The 25,276-nt window shown below is 49.0% G+C and overlaps 1 protein-coding gene across 1 annotated transcript in view; it reads right to left on the reverse strand.

Annotated features, from left to right (window-relative positions):
- The window catches only part of CUL3 (cullin 3), a 1,420,631-nt gene that overhangs the window by 310,222 nt on the left and 1,085,133 nt on the right, over positions 1-25,276 (reverse strand). Inside the window, exon 13 of the mRNA XM_069618172.1 lies at positions 21,762-21,896. Coding sequence (XP_069474273.1) covers positions 21,762-21,896 — 135 coding nt within the window. The remainder of the gene's footprint in view (positions 1-21,761; positions 21,897-25,276) is intronic.

The raw sequence follows: 25,276 nt of genomic DNA on the forward strand, positions 1-25,276 counted from the left end.
GGTCCCCAAGTACATTTTGTGTTTTCGATATTATTATACATACTAATGAAAGTTCTATGTTTCAGGGAGTCGATGGAGCGTCAGTGCGTGATGGATGTGCTTATCATGAAAATATAGTCGTTGCAGCGCAAGAGGAAGTGGAGACATGCACACACGAGTCGGAGCAACAGCGTCCTGATGTTGAAGTTCGAGGCAAGAAAGTTTCAAAGAAAAGAAAGCAAAATAAGGTTAGTGTCCTGGCCACTATATTATGTTGTTTTTCACTGTTAATAGTTCAATACTGTAAGTTGTGTTTAAACTGAACATCCCTTTTCCAATCTGTCCTCTAGTTGCGAGTGGGTGTACGAACTAGATCTACACAGACAGTGAAGCGAACGAGAGATGTTGCTTGTCAAACCTTTTGGCAGGGACTTGAGACTGGAGATGCATCGTGCCAATGGGAAGAATATGAAGTGATTGACAACGGAGCTATACCACATCCAGCCATTGATAGTGAATGTCCTCCTGGTAGTTCGGGTGCAGTCGGAGATCAATTCACAGAATCCACATCCGCAAAAACTAAGACCGCGAGAAAGTTGAAGAAATTGTTTTATTCACCCATCGCCGGAGAAGGAACAGATGTTGCAATGGAAGAGAATGAAGTGGACGACAATGAAACACCATCAATATCACTGAACATAGCGGAAGACGATATCAGAGATTCTACCTTTCATGTGAGTGACATGTCCTCAACGTTACAGGCCGAACCAGCTGGGATGCAGAGTGACAGTATAAGGAAAGAGGCCAAATTCATTGTATTCGATAGTTGTTTGATTGATATTATTATTCGGATGAAATGTGGGCATTCGGTTCGTGGGGAAGTATGTGGGGAGCCATTGATTAATGTGACTCGTGCAATTCGAGGCACTAACCTTAAAATACATGCCACCTTTACAAAATATCATCCTTTCTCATGGTCTGCACAACCCATGCTGGGGCAACTGCCAGCAGGCAATCTACTTTGTGCAGCGGCTGCACTTTTTAGTGGTTCAAGTTTTAAAAAGTTAGAGTCTTTCTTTCAGTTTGTGGGAATCCATTTAATTGCGAAAACTCAGTTCTACAAATACCAAACCGATTATCTATTTCCAGCCATTAGCGAAGCTTGGAGAATGGAAAAAATGTCTATTGATAGTACATTCGCGGGCAAACGGTTCAGGCTAGCCGGTGATGGACAGTGCGACAGCCCAGGATTTTCAGCCAAGTACTGCACCTACCACTTTCAGGACATGGAAAGTAAGAAAATTGTGAGTTCGGTGGTCGTGCAGGTGTCACAAAGTACATCCTCAGTGGCCATGGAGAAAGTTGGCTTTGTAGCATCATTGCAAGAACTACAATCGCGGGGAATGGTGATCGACCTGATAGCCACGGACAGACACGTTTCAATTGGCAAGACAATGAGAGAAGAGTACAAAAATATAAATCACCAATTTGACGTTTGGCATCTTGCAAAAACAATCAATAAAAAAATGTCGGCTGCAGGTAAAAAAAAAGATATACAAGGTATTTCACAGTGGTCCAAGTCAATCAGCAACCATCTTTGGTGGAGCTCAAAAACATGTGGAGGGTCGTTGGAAATTCTACTGGAAAAATGGCGGTCAGTAATGCTACACTGTATCAACGTTCACCACTGGACCACAAACCAACATTTCCACAATTGTGAACATGGCCATTTGTCCACAGAGGAGGCACGGAAGAAGAAGTGGTTGATTCCTTCATCACCCACTCACAAAGCCATTGAAAAGATTGTATTTGATAAAACTATAACAAGAGATTTGAGGGGACTCACGGAATTCTGCCACACAGGAGATTTGGAGGTGTTCCACAATATGTGCCTAAAGTACAGGCCAAAACGATTGCATTTTGGCATGGAGGGCATGATAAATCGGACTCTTCTAGCGGTCTTGGCACATAACCATAATGTTGGCCGTCAACAAAGTAGGACGACCGGAACTTTAGGGACGCTTCGCTACAATAAGGCCTTCACTAAAAGAAGTAAACAATGGGTGATCAAACCAGTGTTTGAGGATATGCAATATGAGTTTATTGAGAGACTTATTGTTGATGTCCTAGATAGGCACATACATGGAGTTGTGAACGAACCTGTGCAGGGGACAACTGCATTGCCACCCAACATTGCCTCTGTTCCATGTCCACCTAAAGCAGAGCTCATTGAGAAATACACATCACGGTTTAAATGATTGTCATTTGATTGTCTGTTCTCTCGAGTCTCCTCATGTCGCAGGCCCATTGAATATGTGTATCTATGTAATGTGTAAATAAAAGTGATTGCTCAGTGTACGTGCAATGTGTCTATCCAACCTTGTTCATTTGCGCATTAAATTAAACCAAACAGTAATATAAATCATTTTTCAAAAAATATAGAATGTCTCCGTATTTATGGTTCTCTGGGGCTGCAAAGCACGCAGACAAAATGCAAAGATGGAGTGCAAATTTCAAGTCCTGTGAGATGGCCTTACACTGAATGTAGCTAACTAGGAATGTGTGCTCGTTCAAAGTGAAGGTCAGCTGCTTTGATTTTTTGCTCGGGTGCCGGAATGGCCCACGACTCAGTATAAGGTTCTATTGTTATTTGACCTTGACAGGCCGGGACCATCCCGAAAGACTTCTTTTTGGGGGTGTGGTGCAATAACGTAAGAAACGATAATGAATAAAATTTCAGAAACGATAGCCATTTAATGTTCGTTCATTAGAAGAAATAACGTCGGCATAGAAGGAGTGGTATTTCGGGGCTGCCCTACGCACAGACACAATGGAAAATGCAAATATAATGTAAGTAACTCTTTAGATGAGTTGATACCGCAATTTAATTACTATACAGTAGCTTTAAAGACGGGTTAAGTTGTACTTGTTCGTTCTATGTGGCATATTGTTTTGTACCGCGCACTATCTTTAGGAGAACCATCTCCTTTTACGGAAGCACCTCAAAACCTTCCTCTTCGCTTCTGCTTTCTCTCTCCCTCTCCCCTGCTACAACTGGTCCACTGTCTGCGACCTCGGTCCTGGGCCCTTCCACTCTCCACCTGCACTGCCTCCCTGTCAACCCCTGCACTGGGGGACTGTCTCAGTATCCTACAGCCCCCCCCTTGATGTATAATACCCAGTTGCACTGTCCTAGCTATGAAATAATTTCCCGACCCAATATATAAAATGAATAATTTTAATAAAGATCTGATGGTGAGACTAATTTCATTTTTTATGTTTTTCAAACAGGTACATCCTTCATTATTGTATGTGTCACGAATACCAGACACCGGCGGATGGCTTTTTTAACCGCCAGTTGCTTCTCCGCGTGAACAACGTTACCACCCTGACCATTTTATGGGACGATCGCCAAGTACAAGTATGCCCTTACGCGGTACTAACGGCTAGATGCAACATACAGACCGTTGTGGTGGCCTAGTGCCTCGTTTTTGGAACAGCCATGCGATTATCAGTGCGACCGAAGAGCTTATTTTATCGTAAACCAACACCCTGTGTACTGCACACGAACATCGCTTGCCTCAAGACGAACTATTTTGGATCGAGAGCAAAGAAAAATGCAAATCGCTGAATATTCTCTAAACATTTGATGTCCAATAAATGTACTTTGCCAAATGTACAATCTTGCCGTTTGCTTTTAAACCACAGTTTCATATTCCGAATTGCGGCGCTGTATTGTGAGATGATCTAAGACCCTGTGTGTACAGCAAAGGAACATCGCGTGCCTCAAAACGAACTTTTTGGAACGTGAGCAAATAAAAATGCAAATCGCTGAATATTCTCAAAACATTTGATGTCAAATAAATGTACTTTACCAAATTTACAATCTTGCGGTTTGATTTAAAAGTACAGTTTCATATTCCGAATTGTGGCGTGCTGTGTTGTGAGCTAATCTGTGTTGATTTCCGGGTTCTGTGTGGAGTCGCGTAGAAGACGCCTGGGCGCGTTTGCCTACGCAGCACAGTCACGTCACGGATAGAGGCGGGGAATATGAATGTTTTGATAAAGTCTGTTTCAGGGGCGGGGGATTTGATTTAGTGCCGCAAAAGCAGGTGAGCCAGGTCGATGGGGGGAAATGATAGGATTATCAGAAAATGGCGGCTGATTTCGAGTGCGATAATGGACGAAAAGTCGGGTAAGGTCCATAGGAAAGTTTTCTACGATCTACCGAGTTATGCTTAAAAACACATTACCGAACCGTAGGGACAATAAAAAAAAAGTCCCGGAACTATCCTTTAAGCAAGGCTCACCTTAGGCGAACAGGTTGCGCAGCACTTCCTGGCCGACTCTGGACTCCTCTCTGGAATCCCGGTCGACGCAGTAGAATCTCGTGAAGGTGTGCGTCGACCTCCACGTAGCAGCCCTGCAGATGTCGAGCAGGGGCACACCAGACAGGAACGCCGTAGTAGCAGCGATCGCTCTGGTCGAATGGGCCCTCGGACGGCCTGGCAACGGTCGGTTTGCCAACCGGTGACAGTGCATGATGCAGCCGGAGAGCCATCTGGAAATGGTATCTTCGAGAGAGCCTTCCCTCGATTCACAGGTCCAAAGTTCACAAACAGCTGTGATGTCTTCCGAAAACTCTTCGTGCGGTCCACGTAGAACTTCAGCGCTCTAGCTACATCCAGCGAGTGCAGAGTCCTCTCAGCCGGCGACGGGAAGAAAACTGGCAACACCAAGGGCTCGTTGAGGTGGAAGTCCGACGGCACCTTGGGCATGAAGGAGGGGTGCGTCCTCAACACCACCCTCGTGTCGTGAAAAGTCAAGTATGGAGGCTTGCAAGACAGGGCCTGGATCTCTCCCACTCGTCGTGCAGAGGTGATGGCCACGAGGAATGCTGTCTTCCACGACAGAAACTTCAACGGCACTGAATGCATAGGCTCGAATGGGGCCCCCATGAGCCTAGTCAGCACCACGTTGAGCTCCCACGCCGGGGCAGGGGCCTTCCCCGGCGGGAATGATCGGAACAGTCCTTTCATAAATTCCTTCACCAGTCGATGAGACCACAAGGACGCCCGTCCTGTAGTTCTGGTGTAACGTGAGACAGCAGCCAGATGTACCTTGATGGAAGCGTGAGATAGGCCAGCCTTGGCCAAGGACAATAGGTACGGCAATACTTGAGGGGCCGTAATCTGCAGAGGGTTAATCTTCTGTGCACGGCACCAGACAGAGAACCTGTTCAGCGACTCTGGTTCGTGATGAAGAATGGCGCCTCCTTCTCTGGAGAGAAGATCCGCGTCCGTTGGCAGCTTGACTGGTGTGGACGCTGACAAGTCCAGAAGGTCCGGGAACCAGATCTGCCTCGGCCACGCCGGTGCGACGAGGATCATCCTGCACCGGGACCTCTTGAGCTGGTTGACGAGCCGGAGTAGCAAGGGCAACGGCGGGAATGCATAAAGGAACAGGCCGTCCCAGGGGAACGAGAAAGCATCGCCCATGCTCCTCGGTTGGGGAAACCTGCTGGCGAACCTCCGGCACTTGGAGTTCGCCGCCGTCGCGAAGAGTTCGATCTGGGGTTTGCCCCATCGTCGGAAGAGTCGGTCCACTTGATCCTGTTGCAGTTCCCACTCGTGGCACGAGCGCAGCTCTCTGCCGAGTGAGTCGGCGATGGTGTTTTTTATCCCTGCCAGATGAAAGGGTACCAGAAACATCCCTTGGGCGACGGCCCAATGCCACAGATCCTGGGCTTCCTTGGATAGGGCAGGGGATCTGGTTCCGCCCTGCTTCCGAATGTAAAAGATTGTGGTGGTGTTGTTGGTGAAGATCCTCACCACCTTGCCCTTGAGGGACGGAATGAAGGACCTGAGGGCCCAGAACACTGCACGGAGCTCCAAGATGTTGATGTGGAGAGTCTTCTCCTCCGGTAGCCAAAGGCCTCTCGCGTGGAGACCCCCGGTGTGCGCTCCCCAACCTTCCAGGGAGGCATCCGTCGTCACCGTCACCTGGTGGGCCGGGGCTAGGAAACCTGTTCCCGCCGTCAGATGAGAGCGGACACCCCACCATCGTATCGCCTGACGGAACGCTTCGTCGAGCGGGATCCTGTCCTCGAAGCTGCCCGTCTGGATCCAGTGGGCATCGAGGAATTCTTGCAAGGGCCGCATCCGAAGTCTGCAGTGGCGCTCCAGATAAATGCAGGAGGACATCATTTCGAGGAGGGACTTGATAGACCTCACTCTGGCCACGTCCGTGGCCAGCAGACGTTGCACCTTTCCTAGGATGGTCCTTATGCTTTCCTCCAACGGTGAGGCCCGCCGCGCCACTTTGTCGAGCTGTGCTCCCAGAAACAGGGCGACTTGCGACGGGACCAGGTGGGATTTTGGAAAGTTGATGGAGAACCCCAGGTCCGTGAGCAGCTGGACGGTCTTCGCAGTGTGTTCCACGGTGAGCTCCCTTGTACTTGCCCGTATGAGCCAGTCGTCCAGGTAGGGGTAGACGTGGATCCCCTGCAGGCGCAGCCGCGCCGCCACCAGCGCTAAGCACTTGGTGAACACCCTGGGCGCCGATTTTAATCCGAACGGGAGGGCCTTGAACTGGTAGTGCCGCCCTTTGACTACGAACCTGACGAACTTTCAGTGTCTCTTTAGAATAGGGATGTGGAAGTAAGCATCCTCCAAGTCCAACGACGACAGGAAATCGCCCTCCTCCAGCTGTCCCAGCACGTGCTGGAGGGTGACCATCCAGAACTTCTGTGCCTTGATGTATTTGTTTAGTCGTCGCAGGTCCGGAATGGGACGCCATCCTCCTGTCTTCTTCTTTACGAGGAAGTATCTTGAGTAAACTCCGGAGCCCCGAAGCCTCTTCGGCACGAGCCTGATGGCACCTTTCCTGAGCATCGCCCTTACTTCCAACAGCAGTTGAGGGACGCGATTTCCCTTCCTGGCCACGGAAGGAATGCAGGGGCACCTCTTCTGGAACTCGAGGGCGTGCCGCAGGGACAGGGCGTCCAGCACCCAACGGTCGGTGGAGATGGACTCCCACACGCCGACGAACTTCGTCAGCCGGCCTCCCACCGGGGTGCTTCGGCGGGGGCCCAACCCGATGGTCGGTTCAATCTTGCTTGGAGGCCGCTTTGCCTCCTTGACCACCTTGGCGACGACGGCGGGATCCACCTGACTTGCCACGTCCCCTGTAGGCCTCCTGCGCCGAAGATCTTGCCGCTTGACGGTACGTAGAGGAGCTGCTGCTGGCTCCCTTGGAGGCACCCCGTCTGCCTCCGGAGCTCCGAAAGGACGGCCGTCGCTGTTGGAGCACACCCAGTGCACGGGCCGTCTGTGTCCGTCTTGATCGCCTGAAGGGACTCATCAACCGCCTTGCCAAAAAGGTTGTTCCCATCGAAAGGCATGTCCAAAAACCTTGGTCTGTACGTCCTGGCGGAAATCCGTCGCCTTGAGCCATCCTCGTCGTCTCAGGCAAACGCTGTTGCCCAACTGACGGAAACCGGTGTCGGCGATGTCCATAGCCACCGTAATGGCGTGGTCCGAGGCAATCTCACCTTCCTGTAAGATTTCCAGGGCCTCAGCCCTCTTGGCGTACGGAAGTCCAACAGAGGGGTGATCTTGAACCACAACTCCCTGTCGTAGCGGGCTACGATGGCCAAGGCGTTGGCCGCCTTGATGGTCGTCGCTGCAGATGAGATGACCCGCCGTCCCATCGCATCCAGCTTCCTACCCTCGCCGTCCGGTGGGGAGGTTGAAGTCGAGGCCGATGCCCCACCGCTTTCTTCTTGGCCGCCGCCGAAATGAACGAATCCGGGGTAGGTTGCGCCCTAACGCACAAGGGGGCAGCCTCGGGGACCCGGTACTTCTTCTCGTACCGGTCCCTCTTCGCAGGAGCCATGACAGGGTTCTCGAGGAGGGCGAGCCCCTCATCCCAGATGTCATCAAGAAGCGGTACGGCAAGGACCGTCTTCCTTTTAGCCTTGCGCCGTTGGTAAAGGAACCCTTCCTTCTTTTCTTCAGGGCAAAGCTGGAAGGGCTTGGATGCCATGGAAATCATAGCATGGAAGGATCCAATCTCGTCGGGCAGGGACGCCCGGGCAGGGGGCGACGGGGGACACGTCCCGTCGTCTCCTCCGTCGTCATCCGTACCCGTCGTAGTCGTGTCCATGCCTGTATCATTCCCCGTGGGTAGTGGACCGGGGGGAAGGCAGAGAAGGCCGCAGAGACAGTCGCCCTCATCGGGATCCCTCCCGATGGGCTGGGCCTCCTCCACGACTTGGATGAGCTCCTCTTCAGAGGTTGTGTCCGTATCCACGAGGGCCACCAGCCCTTCCCCCATCCTTTCCAACGAGGACTTCGTGGGGGTCTTCTCGATGGGCCTGAAAGAGGACTCCCTCCGCGGTGGCAGGGAGACTCTGGTACCTGAGGGCGCCTCCACTGGAGTAGCCTCCACAGGCTGTGCCAAGGCCGTGGCGACATCCTCAATCGAGGTCCTAGCAGGAATTAAGGCCAACGTAACCTTCTGTCTGCCTGGGGCCTTCACCTTGGGGGGAGGGTCCGAGCCTCGCTCCCCCTCTGCCGGAATCTTCGAGATCGACCGAGGCCTCTCCAGAAGCTTTGCCGGGTTCTCGGACTTCCTCTTACCCGAGCCAGAGCGTTGGCTCGTGGTTGATGGCTGGGGAGGAAGCGCCCTGCCTGGCAGCCAAGGAGCCCGACCGTTCGGCGCACCCGGTGCCCGCGGACTCGCGGTGCTTAGCCTTTTGTTGGGCCCCCGTTGCCGGGGCACCCTCACAGGACTTAGAAGACCGCTCGGACTTCTTTTTCTTCTTCTCGCCTGGCGAGCTCTTACCTTCCAGCCAGTTGGCGAGACGGAGGTGGCGATCCTTCATGGTCCACTCCGACATGTTCCCACAAAACGCGCAGTCCTTTTCCTTGTGCGTCTTGTCCTCATGGAGACAGTAGAGGCATAAAGAATGCTCGTCCTCCTTGAAAACGTTCTGAAGCTGGCATCCAGGGCAGGTACTGAACAGCTTCCCGGGCGTCAAGCTCCCTTTCTCCTGGGCCATGTCCGGGTAGGCCTTGGAACTTCTGGAATCCCCCAAAAGCGTAACTCGACGAAATCTTCACCCTTGAGGGGCGTAGAAACTCTGAAACGGATCCCCATTGGTCGGATGTAGAAACGGTGGAGCTTGAGGCTCTATTTAACCGAAAAAATGAGAAAATCTCCTGAAAAAAGCATGAAAACGCAACAAAAGCTCGAGAGCTACAGCACGAGGACTCCCAACACTTGAACGTGCGGTAAAAATCTGAGGATGGCTGCCAGGGGCGGGGCTTAGGGAGAGGGCAGTCATTGGCTGGGGGCAGTGTGACCCAGAGACCAGTGATTGGTTACTACTGAGAAAGACAGATCAGAAACGAAACGGATACCAATTTTTTCTATACCGAGGATTCCCGGCCTGACGGGGAATATATTCATGAGCATGTGAATCCATGCCAGACCCCATGCTGGAGAACTAGTGTGAACCCTTTTCTCCTCATCCAAGGCTTGCCCTTGTCTTCCTTCCCTCTTATAACTTTTGCTTCCTATGTTGACAATATCCAAGTACTCCTGGCAACCTTGAACCGTGAACTGTCTGTGTGATCCTCGACAACAGGAACCCGGTTCCACTTGACACTGGCGCAGGCCTATTGACTTATCTTCTTGTCAGCAAGTGTTCTCCGTTTGTCTGCCTTGACAAAAGTATTGCCTAGGATTTTTGTCCCCAACTCTCTTGTGTTAACTCAGGTGCTAAGTGTGTTTTAACTCCAGTAACATTTCTTCCCACGGGTATACGTTTCTTTAGTAAGACCGAGCTGTAATTACTGTCATAAAGTGATTGCATATGTATTACCCGTAATGCTTTTGTTTCATAACACCGGTCTGTCAAATCCTAAGGTACTTACCTTGAGTTGTTCTGCACAAGGAGAATTGGTTGTGTGTGTGGATTTTACGTGTGGTTTTAATTTAATAGAAGTGAAGTGTTTTACGAACAGATGGTCTAGAAATAAATGTACTTTTACTTTTCAACCAAAAACCTTGAGTCAGTGTTTGCTTGGGTCATAGTAATTGTAGTCCTTCGTGTAATCTCTACTACTGCTCATTTGCTCTTGAGATAAGTCTGGCTGTTCTGCTTTTAACAGTGTAATACAGGCTTGTACCAAAGGTGAACTTTTATTACCACTTGTTGTCTTAATTGTGTGTAGTGTTCCCTAAGGGCACTGCACAGGATTCTGCCCAACAGTGCCCTTCAACCAACCCCACCAACGAAGACCAATGCTGTTGCCCATCTGGTGGAACCCTGTGTCGGCGATTTCCGTGGCCACTGGGATGGTATGGTCCGATGCCACCTTGCCTTCCTGCAGAATCTCTAGTTTTCACTTTGGGGCTATCACACCTGAAATAGTATGCTTAATAAAACATCTGCAAGACAATGTATGGAATTCAGGCTATATTAACTATAAAGCAGTTGAATTGCACAGCGATCGGATATGAAAAATCAACTGTCTTCATTTATGTTCCGTTAAAGGTTTTTATACTGTGCACTGTCACCTGCGTGGTCCCTTGGCGTTCTGGTGGATCTGTAAAGCAAGGGAGTAAGGGGAGGTGCAAGTTAGGACTGAGCGTGAGACCATTAAGTGCTACTCACCGGAGTGACTAACATACTCAGAGTCCATAGTTCCCTTCCCTCCATCTTATATGGGCGTCCCTCTCAAGGTACGGGAACAGAACCCTTTTTTCCCACCAGAAAAAGTCATTTCCCCTTTAAGTTTGGTGGAGTGCAGGGGTGTGTGGGGGTGGCAGCAGTACAGGCACCCTTAACCCCTCCCACCGGACCAACACCTCAGTCCCCTTTGACGAGTCGGCTGTATTAAACTTTAACCACCTCAATGGTCTTATTATAGGGGGATGGATGGTGGGACACACGGAGGAAAGCGGACTATGGACTAGGAGTATGTTAGTCACTCCGGTGAGTAACACTTAATTACTCCTACGTCCTGTCCCCTTTCCTCCATCCTGAATGGGCGAATAAAACTGAAAACGCCCTGGGGAGGAGAGCCTGACCTTCTAGGCAAATTGATTAGAGCACCGCTTGTCCGAATGTTGCATCAGCCTTGATACAGTAATCCAAGCAGTAGCGCTTGCAAAACGGCGAAGAAGTGGCCCATGTTGCCACCCTGCTGATAATCTGCCAGGGAACGTGGCGCTGGAACGCAACTGCAGTCACCTTAGCTCTTACTGCATGCGCATGCATTGTGATGCTGGAAATGCATCGGAGGGACAGGGCCTCCGTATCCTTGTACTTTGCTGCTTTGTATCATGTGTTCTGTCGTGTTTTCCGCACGGGAGTTCATGTGGGACTCCTGGCGGTGCAGCTCTCATTTTGGTTTGGTGAACAGACCGCATGGGATACCCTTATGGCACCCATGGGTGGGGGTACAACCCTGTGCCCCTAGTGTATGTTTTTGGGCACCTGTGTGTGGCCCACAGAGCAGGGTACAGGCTGGTGGCAGCTCCGTGCTGAAATGACTAGTGCCCTGAGCGTCCTCCATTTTGGGATGCCCAGGCCCTGTCATTGGAGTCAGTAGACTCCTGATGGAAATAAGATGGCTCCCGTGGCCTCTTGCCTTCCATTGCCTGTAACCTTGATCTTCCCGAAGTCCCGGGAAGCCCCGACTCTGTCCCTTCCCCCCGACTGGCTGATGGGTGGAAATTCCATATATGGTAATGTGGGGACGTGCCGACCAGACTGGCTGGAGCCTTCCCAAGGAACGTATGTTGTGGGTACGCCTGTGGGTGGGACCTGGGTGAATGGATTATGTGACGAATGGACACTTCTTGTTGTGGATGTCTGATATCTGGTGTCTGATATCTGGTGTTTGACACAATGACTGAGACAGCCATGCCCGAAACTGGTATGAATGCAGTGTGTAGTGTTGAATGGCGTGGTACTTGTCCGAATCCACATTCTGTGTTACGAGTGTCTGGATGGAGAAGAATGGCCTGAATGCACTGGGTGCCTGATTGGCTGACTGACTGCTGAATGCCCTTCTGAGTGATTGGTTGCTCAAGTGCAATCTAGCAGAATGAATGGGAGATCAACAGTATATCTGGGGACCTCTCACTGCTAGAAATCGTTCAGAAGCTGAAGAGTAACTGGAGTTGAAACTGAAGCTTGACCTTGAAGCCCTGCTGGAAGAGAAGAATTGCTGTTGCTCTACTTTGCCGATCTGAAAGCAGTTGTGTCCCCAAGAACAGATCCAAGACAGCCCTGGTAAGGAGACCTCTCCCGAGCTGCGAGGGACCATCGTGCACCAGCTGATCTTTGCCAAAGCATCCTGGTAGACAGGACATACAAAAGGCTGCCGACCGGAGACGGGGACTGCCGCAGAATCCCAAAGAGAAGCATCCGGACTGTTGTCCATCACCGTCGACGACCGTCGCCGCCGACTGGAGCCATAGTGCTCCCGTTGCCTAAGAACATTTGATCCAAGGACGCTCTAGTCTGCACCGTCGACCACTTTGTACCGCCAGAGAAAGTCGAAGCCGACGACGCGCTGAGGAGCATCTGCCGGTGGGTTTCCTGCCACCTAAAGACCACAGACACCGGACGACTACACGCCCTTGCTGGGCCACAGTAAACTCTTTGAGGTCCTGAACTATCGACATAGAGGTGTCCCGCACGCCTCTTCCTTGCAGGACATCTACGCTCCATCGTCGACGAGCACTGCTAGGAACAAAGCTGCCACTTCTCCGCCGTAGTTCACCTTGTTCATCGCCGGACGTTCGACGACCCGTGGCTCCTGCCTTATAGGGAGTGCACTCAAGAAGGGCCGTCTATTTCCCGACGAGGAACTCTACAACACCAGGTACTTTGGGGTTGCGGAACTATTGGAAAGACTCTTGTGAACAATATATGGACTGGGCTTGTGATATATCTTTATTCTACAGGTTGCCCAGGTTGGAGGGTGGGGGGAATCGCCACACAGAACTGTGTCTAACGGTAAGGGCCAGTATTCTGCCAATTGTTCCATCCAACTGCTTTCCTCATATCTATTGTCGATTTCCTTTACGAATTGCTTTGTGTGACATTTAACCGTGCACTTGATGCACTTTAAAGAGATTGAATAGTGATTGTGGTACCACGTAGAGCTGTATAGTTTTGCCATTGTAGATAACTGAGTTCAAAGTGAGTTATTGTGATATTGTACATAACCTTGAACATTAATTATATAAAGACTGTTTTAACTAGTACAGTGTGCAGACATTCCTCTGTGGGTGCTTGGGGACTAAACTTTACTTAAGAACCAGCCCACATTACCTCCTGAGAAGATAGGCCTTGATTGCTCGACTATGTTACCAATAATAGAGAATCTTGGCTGGGGTCCTCTGTGCCTCTCCTCTACCATAACCCCCCTCGAGTCTTTACATGCATGCCCTACCAAGTCGATAAGTGTGTAGTCACACTGCGTGAGACTACACAACACTTATCGACTTGGTATTAGGTAACCCACTTACAAGTTGGTAGTGTGACTGAGCAGCCAGGTCTATTTCAAGAGGGGTAACAATGTGAGCTGTAGCAATGACATTTGTCAATACAAGTAAGACTTCTACCCAAGGTTTCAGGTATAAATAGTTATTTATTTAACAACAAGTTTTAAAAAAAGCATTCTTTAAAAAGGCAATTTGTATAACAATGAAAATATACTTGAAAATTACTTTTCAGAATCAGAGCAAGTTAGTGGATAATCTTTGGATATGCTTCTTACACAATCCTACACACTGAGGTGACTTCAATCATAAGGACAGTAATGGAATTTTTATATCACACTAGTGTATACTTTGCAGATTCTGAGGCTGCAGAAAATAAATGGTTAAGGAAGGAAAAAGGTTAAACAGGTTCTCAATGTGTGAGGATACTTAAATCTTCAAACAAAATCTAGACAAGCCTTTTCCAGCAATAGGTCTAAAACAAGTTACCACCTATGAGGGACAGCAATATCAAAGTCAATGGGCTAGAAGAGTCTGCAGGGAGCCAGGACTGCCAAAGTAAATTTGAAACAGTCTGTGGAGCTGAGGCACTTAGAATCAACGTCTTGCACAATGTTAGAGAGTTGGTAGAAAATAAAATCACTTGTGGGGTCACAATGCTGTTAAGCCTGTGAGAAGAGAGTTGGAATCAACTTTAAAGGTAAGCCAATGCAATTCCCAACTGAGAAGAGCACAGCTAAAAAGACAATGAGGTAAGTACCCCAAGCCTAAATGGCACCTCTGGTTTGAAGACGATTGGTCCAGCTGGATTCTTTCCTGTTTCAGTAGTGCAGACCCTGTGTTCCTGAGCTTCATTCGTGGGGACAAGAGGTAGGACGTCTGGATGACTCCTGCAGCGGTAGTTTGGAGGTCGTCTTCAGCTACGGGCTCTTCAGTTCATCAGCAATTCCCAGTTTCAGCACAGAAGCCCTCCTCTAGGCGCCACTGAGTCTGGGGTAGACAGGATGTGTGGGAGGGGGAATAGGCACTCTGGACAGGGTTGCCTAAGCAACCCAAGTCGCACTCTGTCCTGATAGGCTGGGGGGTTATCCCGCCAGGATAACTACCCTGCTGTGTGTGCGACAGCTAGGCTGTATGAATGGGTTTTTTTCTGCATAAAAAACCCCATTCCTACAGGGGTATGAAGAGCAGGGCTCTGAGAAAAGAAGACGTTGCCACTGGACCTAAGAAACCCGAAGAGGAGAGAAGCTGAAGACATCTGCAACGACAACCACCGGTGAAGCCCTGCTGCAGATCCTCACCACTTTTCTCCGACACGAGAAGATCTTCACCTGCAAGAGTCTTCTTCCCTTGAGGTGGTGGGGCCAACCAGTTTGCCAATCGCCTTCCAGGACCTGCCTTGGTCGAATCGCCATTGCCAAGCACTCGGAGACCAGATAGCCAGGCAACCGTCCACCACGACCGCGATTTGAAGGAACGTACCTTTTATTCAGTTTTGGCATCAACGCGGCTGACTTCATCCCTGGGCAGTGCAGTGACTCGAACCTTCTTCCACGACGAGAGCCTCTCTTCCTCTGCTGGATCTCCCGAACTGCAGGAACTACCGCCACCGCAGGAGCCTCTTCCACTTTTAAAGGTACATTGTTCTGCCAGGCCTCTCGTTTAGCTGGGTACTGCTAAAGGTATTTTAAATCCTTTACTTACCTTCTGGGTGTGCCGCCCCTATTGTCTAACATTGTCTTTTCACCTTCTGCAACCGCCTTTTCAATCGTTAAACAAAGACTTAACTGCAGCTACTAGAACCGTTTGATCCTGGGCACTTTGCCTTGTACCACTGACTCTGGCACAGGCCTATTGACTTTGGCTATTTCAGTTACAACTGCCTTCTCTAGATTGCATTGCTTTTCATCAAGAAATGTGTTGGTGCACCTAAAACTCTTATAACCACATTTCCTTCCCCTTTATATATTGTTGAAGTGCCATTTTGCTCGGTTTTCACCAAAGTATTACTTATGCTAAAGTACTGCCTTGCTTAACTGGTTAACAATCCAATTGGGAAGTGTTGCTGGTGCGTTCAGGAGTCTAACCCTGTATAACTTGACCTTTCCCTCCCTCTGAAGAAATTGTTAGAGTGCCATTTCTGCTTGGTTTACACTGTGCCGTTTTGCTCAGTTTTCACTCTTGCTCAAACGGGTCTACAATTTAATTGGAGAGTTGTGTATACTTTTCTTGACTGTTTTAACTTGCTATTATAATAGTGACTTGTGTGTTGAATTGAGAGTGTGTAAAATAAATATATATTTGTTTTGATACAAAGCTTTGGTCAGTGTTTCCTTGTTCCATAGTACTGTAGCCCTATTGTGTAAACCCAGACTACTGCTCATCTCCCTCTTGAGATAAGTCTGGCTGCTCAGCCACAGCTACCAACTAAATCTGTGTGGTACAGACCGATGCCAAAGGGGATTTATTGCATATTTCAAAAAAGGTAGCAGGCGCTCCTCTTCAGAAAGAACATGGCATGATAACCTGTTCTGAAATGAGAGTTTGCAGCACAAGCTTTTTGCTCACTGAACCTTTCACAGATGGGAAATAGCCATTTGTATATCAGTCTTTGTCCCGCCCACATGGGCAGTCCAGCACCGAAATGCTATGGCAATTCCTCTCTGAACAAGAGTACCAAAAGCAACCCCATACATGTGTTTCAGCCTTGTTGGGCCTCATCAGTGAGGTGAAGGTTTGCCTCTCTGAGCACAGTGAGCAGGGAGTCCACGTCCGGTTGCCCCGAGGTAACTCAGGGTGACCAACCCCAAGTTCCTTTCAAATATTTTAAAAAAGGTAGCAGGCGCTCCTCTCCAGAAAGAACATGGCATGATAACCTGTTCTGAGATGAGAGTTTGCAGCACACGCTTTTTGCTCACTGTACCTTTCACAGATGGAAATATCCATTTGCATATCAGTCTTTGTCCCGCAAACAGAACAGGTTATCATGCCATGTTCTTTCTGGAGAGGAGCGTCTGCTACCTTTTTTGAAAGATTTATTGCATATACCTGTAGTCTTAATCTTCTGTAGTGCTCCCTAAGGGAACTGCATAGGATTCTGCCTAACACCTTGTACTCTAAGTGCAGTCCCAGGACCACCAACCGGAGGAAGGCCTGGTAAGGCTGCACAATGGCGACGTCGAGATAGGAGTCCTTCAGGTCCAGGGAACACGTCCAGTCTCCCCCACACAGTGTCTCTGCCATTAGTGCTGACGTCACCATCTTTAACTTCTGCAAGGGTAGGTAAAGATTCAGGGAAGACAGATCCAACACCACTTGCATGCCCGCCTTGTCCTTCTGCATAGCAAAGATGCAGGAGTAAAAGCCCTGCCCCGGATGTGAGGGGGGACCTTGCTCTACCACTTTGCTCTCTATAAGGGAGCAAATCTCCACAAGGAGTGATGGTGGGCCGATCTGTGGGAGGGGATCTCTGATGGGGTGAAGCAAAAGGTAGCTGAAAGCCCCAGGACACCACTGAAATTATCAATGCGTCTGCAGTCTTCGCCCGCCAAGACTGACTGTGCAGCTCCAGCCTCTCCCCGACTAGGGTGCTGTGGACCTGAAACAAATCGTCATTGTTTCTTCTGGTCAGATGCGGATGGAGGGGGACTAGAAGAACCACTTATTCAACGATTTGTGGTGTTTTCTCCAATGCTGTCTGGCTTTGCGGGCCTGGAACCCGCTGAAGCCGCCAAATGAATGCCCTTTGTCTGAATGGGACTGCGTCTGTGAGAAGGGTTTGGCTCCTGGTTTGGTAAGAATGGACAGAAACTTGGCTGTCTGGGAGCTGCTCTTCTTCTCGAGCTACTTGTCAGTGGAAGAGTGGAATAGACCACCACCCTCAACCAGAAGGTCAAGGATTCGATCCTGCACATCCGTGTTGAACCTAGTAGCCTTCAACCAGGCCGTATGTTGCATTCCGTCGCCAGACAGATTGCTCTGTTAGCGGTATCGATGTGGCCTACAGATGACTCCATAATGTCCTGAGCCACGAGTTTCGCCTCAGCTAGGCCCGCCTTAAATGACGCTGGATTGTCCATAGGGACCTTAGGCAGAAAACCTGCAATCTACCTCCACGGGCGTTGAATAGCTGCAGCAAGGAAGCGGTCTGCATTGGCCTGCCTGAGGTGCAGCCCAGCATTCGAGTATACCTTCTTGCCGTATGACTAGGGTTTTCATCTTTTTCAGGAGGGCTGTTGTAGCAGCACTGGATGAGGATCCCCGGGGCTTGGAATACATGGATGCTGCCGCGATCACAGAGGAGAGAGAGCCTGCAGGTGTGCAGATAGCAGTATGCGGTCTCCTGTTTGGCCGTACCTAGCATCCGCCCTTTTGTTGGTGGGTAGCGTGGGGGGCTTGAGCCATCCCTTTTTGACCAAGGCCTCCATATCCTTCTGTGGGGGGATACCAGACCTCACCTCCGCCAGCACTCCTGCTTCAAGGAGTGTGGGGGGCTGGTCTCCTTCTGGGGCTATGGGATGCCCAGGTATTCTGACAGGCCGGCATTTCTGTTGTGGAAGGCTTTGGCTGACGAGGGCGTGTCCAGCTCCTCCTAGTCTGTGTCCTGGTGGTCCGCTGCCCCCAGGGTGTGGTACCAGACGCTCCTTGTGTCTCCTTCGTGGTGGGGGTCTGAACCTGCACCTGGATTACTGGAGCCTTTGGGATGGGCTGGTGCAGAGATGGCGCCGGAGGTTGCTGTGTTGCGCAGGAGGCACGGGAGGCAACACGTCCTAATGCCCCTGAGAATAGAGCCCATTTGTGGGGACAGCATGAGGGACATGAATTTATCGAAGAACCTGTCCTCACAGGGTGGCAGTGCACAAACTGGCGCGGGTGCTGGGGGCGAATATGCCAGCTGCCTCCCCAGCCCTTGTCCGTATCCTGGATCGCTTTACCTGGGGCCCGAGATATTGGGTTACGACGTGAGCCAGGTGACTGGCATCAGTGGAACACAGTCTAACCAAGGAGCAAAAGAAGGCGCACTTCTCTTTGGTTGATCGCCGAGCTGGCAGGGGGTCCGCGGCTGCCTGCTGAGTTTCCCTGCCTTGCTCCGGAGTGGTGACCATTTTGTCCACGTCTTGGGTACGTGGACCAGAGGGCTGTGTGCTCCTGAGCTCAGCCTGCTCTGCCCCGCCTTGCACCTCAGGTGTACACCCGGTAGGCAGTATGCCCTCAGCCTCCCGGCCGTTAGTGCTGACTGCGTAAAAAGGCACCCCCCCGGGTAAGGACTGGTATCAGGGCAATGCCCCTCGGGACGGTTCCAGGTGGTAGTAGAGCTCACAGGCCCCTCGGCTGTAGAACTGGTAGGTCCCTTGTAACCCTTGGCCGCGAGGTCAGTAACTGCGTGAGCCTTGGTACTGCCTGAGCCGGTGCGAGGGCCAGAACGACTCCTCCCACCAGAGCGCTTCTGCAGGAAGGAGTCACCTTTGCAGGGTGGTTTGGTGAATAAAGCACATACATTCGATGTCTTCCTCCGCACTTAGTCCTTGATGTTCTGTTCTGAGGAGAAGTCCTGTTAAAGTTCCTTCCAACGCTTGAGTCGATGCTTAAGCGGCACGAGGGAGTCTCACGCGGAGCCTCAGTCCCAACTGTAGTCCTCACCAAGGCCTCAGAGACAGTGCGTGTGGATCTGCTGTAGGGAAGTAACTGTCGCACAACGGGCACCTGCTAAAGCCTGTTGGGGCCAACATGCCCCGGGGACAGAGCTAGGGCACCAGTGCACGCTGTTCCCAGATCTGAAAATAGAAAAAAGAAAATATTCTGGGGAAAGCGTGTGGAACAACAAGGCTGGAGGCCTAATCCTGGAGCGGTCCGTTGCCGTTGACACGGAAAATGGGACTGGGGGGTGGCACCGGTGGGCAGGGTTAAGGAAGCCTGTGTCCTGGGCCACGCCCCCACACGCCAGTAAATTTAAAGGGGAAATGCCTTTTTCTGTTGGAAAAAAGGTTCAGTTCCCGTCGCTTGCAAGGGACGCCCATACAGAATGTAGGAAAGGGGATGGGATGTAGGAGTAAGTGCGATAGCTATGATGTGCTGTAGGGATGCAACGGTATAACGGTATACCGTTAAAGATACCGTGAACCACTTAATTGAACAATAATAACCGTCACATTGTTTATACCGTTATACCGTTCATACCGTTAAGTGTGCTTTTCAATCTGATTTGGAAAGGCTGCAGTAAGCATTTGCTGTGCAGTCTTGTTTTGCACTGTTGGATGTGCCGTCTCTACCAAGTAGTTTCAGTTGGAGCAGTTTTTAATGCCATTCCATAAACCACACATGCCTTACACAAAATCAATATGTTAGCAATAGGAAGAATAGATACAGTGCCAAGAAGGAATAGGGTTTACTTTGGGGTGGCGGCTTTGGGGTTTATATATTTATAATGGATAATATTCTCTAAACATATGGCAATGGGGGATTTCGCTGGTTCTATCATTGAATTTACATATAATAAGTCACACTGCGAAATTCACTCATCTCTGTGGGTATTCCCTGCTGCCATACTAAAGGGTAACATGTCAGTGATTACTGAACACCTTTTGGCCCGCAAGTAAACTAAAGGCTGTAACGTAAAGAGAAAGTGTGTGTGTGTGTGTATGTGCACAAGCGTATGCTACCATCAGCCTCCATTGATCTGTGGCATGCAGGTTCTCAAGATGGCAACATGTTCATCTTCACCAGTAGCCAGTGGGGAAGCAAAAAGCCTAAATGACCACTTAAGAAAAGCTATTCAGTTTGCTTTGCCAGTTGCAGCAGGCCTCCACCCCACCCCCTCCTCTCCTCACGTGTGTTTGTGTTTGGTGGAAGCAAGGCATTTCAGTGGAAAGTATGTTGAAAAGCCCAATTCTGGCCTGGGTGCCTGGTTTTGTTTGTGATGATACATCTGTCAATTTATGACCTTTTAGAAAATATTTGTTAAGATCAGTTAACTCCACCTGCTATACCGCGATAACCATGATATACCGTCATTTGGCAAGAAGGTTATTGTACCGTCATAAAACGAATACCGTGACACCCCTAATGTGCTGTTGGCAGGTTCAGTTTGGCTTAAGTGTAGGTGTGATTCTCGATCGGTAGCCATCATGTGGTGTTGTGCAAGGCTATGTGTTTCGTTGTTGTGGTGCTGTAGTGAAGTGCGTGCAGTTTGTTGTGCTATGGAGGTATGGTTGTATTTTGTTGAGTTTGAGAGGTGCATGCAGAGGATGAGTTTTTTAGTACGATTTTATTGTGGCAGCACCCTACACTATCCCCTATGTTTTGGGGGTTTGCTGCATATGTCCCTCCCCTTGTTGTACATTGTGGTCTGCCACAATGACAACTCCTGTTTTGTGTGTAGGTGTGGTTCGTCAAGAGGGTCGTTTAGGGTTTGGAGGCGGCAGCCTCTTCAGACCCAGTTTCCGACCAATAGCCACGCACATTCCTTAACCCCTCGCACATACCGGCGGGCAGCAAACGCAATCCCTACGGCCTCCCGGCATGGGCACCTACTCTGGGTTTTGTGGTCCATCTGATGCGAGTATGGGACACCTCTCTCTCTCTCTCTCAATCTAATGCTCTCCATCTGTGGTCCAATTAAGTTGGTCCCATCCCCTGTTTTCGGTTTCACCCTCTATAGGAAATGGGGTACATCTGAGTCTCCCTCCCATTTGGACACCTCTCTAATTTCCTGTGCTTCGCTCTGGTTCGACAGACTCCCCTGTCTTTCCAGTTGTGTCCCCGTTTCATGGTTAAATGGGTGTTCATTCGTTTCCATCCTGTTCTGAGTTGAAGAGCAAGGTTTTTAGAGTTGATCTGAATTTTAGAATGTCTGTCATGGTTCATATTCCTCTGGGGAGGGAGTTCCAGAGTTTAGTGGATAGGCAAGAGCAAAGTTTTCGCTTGTTTTAATGCTGATCCACAAAGCTTTTTCGTCGTTTATGGTGGATGTCGTCGCTGGATCCGAGTGTTCTAGTCAGTTCAAATTTAAATTACTTTAAGAATGTAGACAAACTTTAGGTGAAAACGGTTTCCAACACACAAAGCAACATTGGGTTGGAAGGACAATATTTTATTAATTTATCCATAACAGCAATCCATTTATTAGTTTATCACTTCCATAACAGCCACTAAAGTGCTAATAGAGGACAATCTCAGAGTTAACACCCATTCTTAAGTTATCATGATCGTCATGGCATTAAATCACAACTGTGAAAGGATAATTAAATGAGCCATACCTCAAATGTGTATTTTTCTCGGTTGTTAAATAGCATAAGAATAGTCATCTGGAAAGTGGAAACTTGCAGTATGTGCTTCCGTGTATTGGAGCCCGTCACCTGTGCTCCACCAACACCAACCTCTGATCCATCTTCCTGTTTATAAATATATTTAAAAAAGCAATGGATAGCTAAGCGAAATAGTGTCGAATATCACAAGCCTAAATGTTACGATCAAACACTTCACTGGTACTTGAAGAATAGGGCAAAACAGAGAAAGTAAAAATAGAATTTTCATTATTTATGAAAGAGTACTTGTCTATCAAGACTATGCAAAATAGATTTATTACTGCAGTTTCTTCATATCACACAGTTCTAAGACCTGCTTTTATACTACCGTTCTCATAACCTCTATGGACTCTACTATTATACAATGGAACACTAATAGAATATCGACATCAATAAAAAAAAAAAAGCACATTGTCACAAATGAAAATCTTTAACAAATACCTAATCCTCAAATGATCATTTTCTTAAATTCTCTATACAACAGTTTTACCAGGAGCCTTGAAGAAAATTGTGAAACAACCGGAATTCAGAATAATTCAGAAACACAGGTCACTCACTGAAGGCACATAGCACCCCATGTAAAGAATATAGAGAGACATACAAGTGCAGAAATCAAGCTAAAGCAGTTTACATAAATACCAAATTCAACAAATTAAAGAACTTGCATAGAGACAGCTTCTGTTAATGCGCACAGGCTTTAAAACACCTTCCCATTGAACTATCCCCTCTCCTCACCCTCAGATGAAAGATGAAATGGCTCAATGAGAATTCTTGCAGAGAAAATACAACAATCCGATAGGAATTACCATCATCTTTGTCAAATATGATCAGCAAAGTTCAGAAAAATTATCAACATGCCACACATTCACCACACTCTTACTGAAGAACACAAAGCACAACCCTGCTACTTTGCAAACTACATACCTGCGTTTAAACTAGCAATAAGCACCCATTCTCCCAATGGGTTCTGTGGACAGACATGACAACACTTATCAATTGTAGGTCGCTGTTCCGATTTGCTTAATGCGCTTTGCACACTGAAGTAAACAGCACTGAGCGTGGGCGTGCGTGGCCGATTGACATACCCTTGAGCAGATGTTGGGGAGGTGAGAGTTGGTGTGCTGCTGCATAACGGGACCTTCTGTGCTCTCTCCTCTCCCCACCCTTCGCTTCACCCTGGCGCGGTGCAGTTTGTTGCGGTGCAAATGTCTTGGAAACCATGCATCCTAAGGCCTGAACCTCACATTTTGTTCCACGTGTTGCGACGGTCCTTTTACGACCACATTGATGTTTCACCGATTTCAGGCAACCGTCTCATGTGTGAAGGTGCTGAAATCCAGCGAAATGGGTGGGGTGTCCAAATGTCATGTAGCTAGTAATGTCCGGCGTGTCTTAACAGGGAACTATGCAAAATGTTGTTGAAATGGTGCAGAATTGTGTAAGGAATATATATAGAGGATAAATTACACACCGTTATCATATTTCTGATGCTTTTATCTGCTTAGATTCACATGCTGTGCAAAGGTCGACATCTAGTGGAAGCTGCAGAGTACTACAGTTGTTTTCGAAACTTAGAAAAGGGACGTCGACAGGGCGTGCCAGTAATACTATCCCTACTGTGACGTCCACTGTACCCATGATCCCTCACATGTCGAGGTCCCTCAGATGAACAAGTTACTTCTTACCTTGTAACGTTCTTTCGACGGGATGTTCCTCCGACGTATTCCTCATCTTAGATATATCCTTCCAGCTCTGCTGGCCTCGGAAAAATTTTTCTCCAGAGGGCGCTGCGCGTCGACGTCCCTCGAGTCGATGTCCTTCGACAGCCGCCGTATCGACGCTCGACATCATCCTGCCTATAAAGGCCGCGCGCAGCGTCCGTTGCTCAGTTCCGTTTTGTAGCCCACAGTATTACTGTCTGGACTAGACTAATCACCCTGAAGGAGCGTAAGCTGCAACAACAAGGGAAGTAGAACTGCGGGGATGGATGGGAGGGTCGATGAGGAATACGTCGGAGGAACATCCCGTCGAAAGAACGTTACAAGGTAAGAAGTAACTTGTTCTTCGAAGGGATTGTGTCCTCCGACGTATTCCTCATCTTAGATAGGCTCCCATAGCAGTATTCTATATTCGGAGGAGGGAGTACTGACTTCACGCTGTCTTCTATTGATGAATAGAATGCAGTACAGCCCTTCCAAACCTAGTCTCTTGACTAGAGGAGGAATCCAGATTGTAAAAACGTGTAAAGGTATGGACAGACGACCATGTAGCGGCCGCACATATATCTTTAATCGGCACGCCTCTTTTGAGGGCCGATGAAGCTGCAATACCTCTGGTCGAATGAGCCCTAAGGTTTTGAGGGGGCTCTTTCCCTGCCAGTTTATAACATTCCAGAATGGCTAGAATGATCCATCTGGAAATGGTCTGCTTAGTTATTGGTAACCCCAGCTTGTGACCTGCGTAACCTACAAACAGCTGGTCTGCCCGTCTTATCCTGGCTAGTTTACTAATGTAAAAACTTAAAACCCTCCTAGGGTCTAGTCTGTGTAACCTCTCTTCCTCTTTCCCCGGGTGAGGAGGAGGATAGAAAGATGGTAGGGTAATCTTCTGAGAGATATGGAATTCAGAAAGTACCTTTGGGAGGAAATTAGGCTTCACTTGCAGGACAACTTTGTCTTTGTGAAAGATTGTATGAGGGGGTTTACAAGAAAGAGCTTGTAATTCGCTCACCCTTCTAGCAGATGTAAGTGCTATTAATAAAACAGTTTTAAGGGTAAGGAATCTTAACGAACAAGAATGGAGAGGTTCGAAAGGTGTACCCATCAGGAAAGTTAGTACTAAGTTTAAATCCCATAGGGGAACTTGGAATGGTCTTGGGGGATAAACATTGGTTAACCCCTTTAGAAACTGTATTACCAAGGGTAATTTGAAATAGGATGGTTCCTCCGCAGTACGCTTAAAGATAGATAGCGCTGCGAGATAGCCCTTAATGGTGCCAACTTGAAGGCCTGAATTTGCCAAATATAGTAGGAAGGACAAAACCATTGGTGTACCACATGAAAATGGGTCGATATTCTGTTCTCTACACCAGCTGCAAAATCTGTTCCAACGGCAGCGGTATAAAGACTTTGTTGCTGGCCTCCTTGCCGAAAGCAACACCTCCATAACATCATCAGGGAGGTCCCAATCCTTGTACCTCAGCCGTTCAGAAGCCAAGCGTGAAGGTTGAGGGTTTTGATGTCTGGATGGAGAACCTGACCTCCCTTCTGTGAGAGTAGGTTCTCTCTGAGCGGAAGTCGAATTGGAGGGCAGATGGACAAGTCTAGAAGGTCCGGGTACCACGTTCTCCTGGCCCAATCCGGGGCAATTAGGATCATGGTTCGCCGGAATCTTCTCAACCTCCTGATCATTTGAGGAATGACAGGGACCGGTGGGAACGCGTACAGAAGCGCAAACTCCCAGTCCAC

This window comes from Ambystoma mexicanum, chromosome 10 (assembly GCF_040938575.1).
Source record: "Ambystoma mexicanum isolate Mex_15411 chromosome 10, UKY_AmexF1_1, whole genome shotgun sequence".
NCBI classification, from domain to species: Eukaryota; Metazoa; Chordata; class Amphibia; order Caudata; family Ambystomatidae; genus Ambystoma; species Ambystoma mexicanum.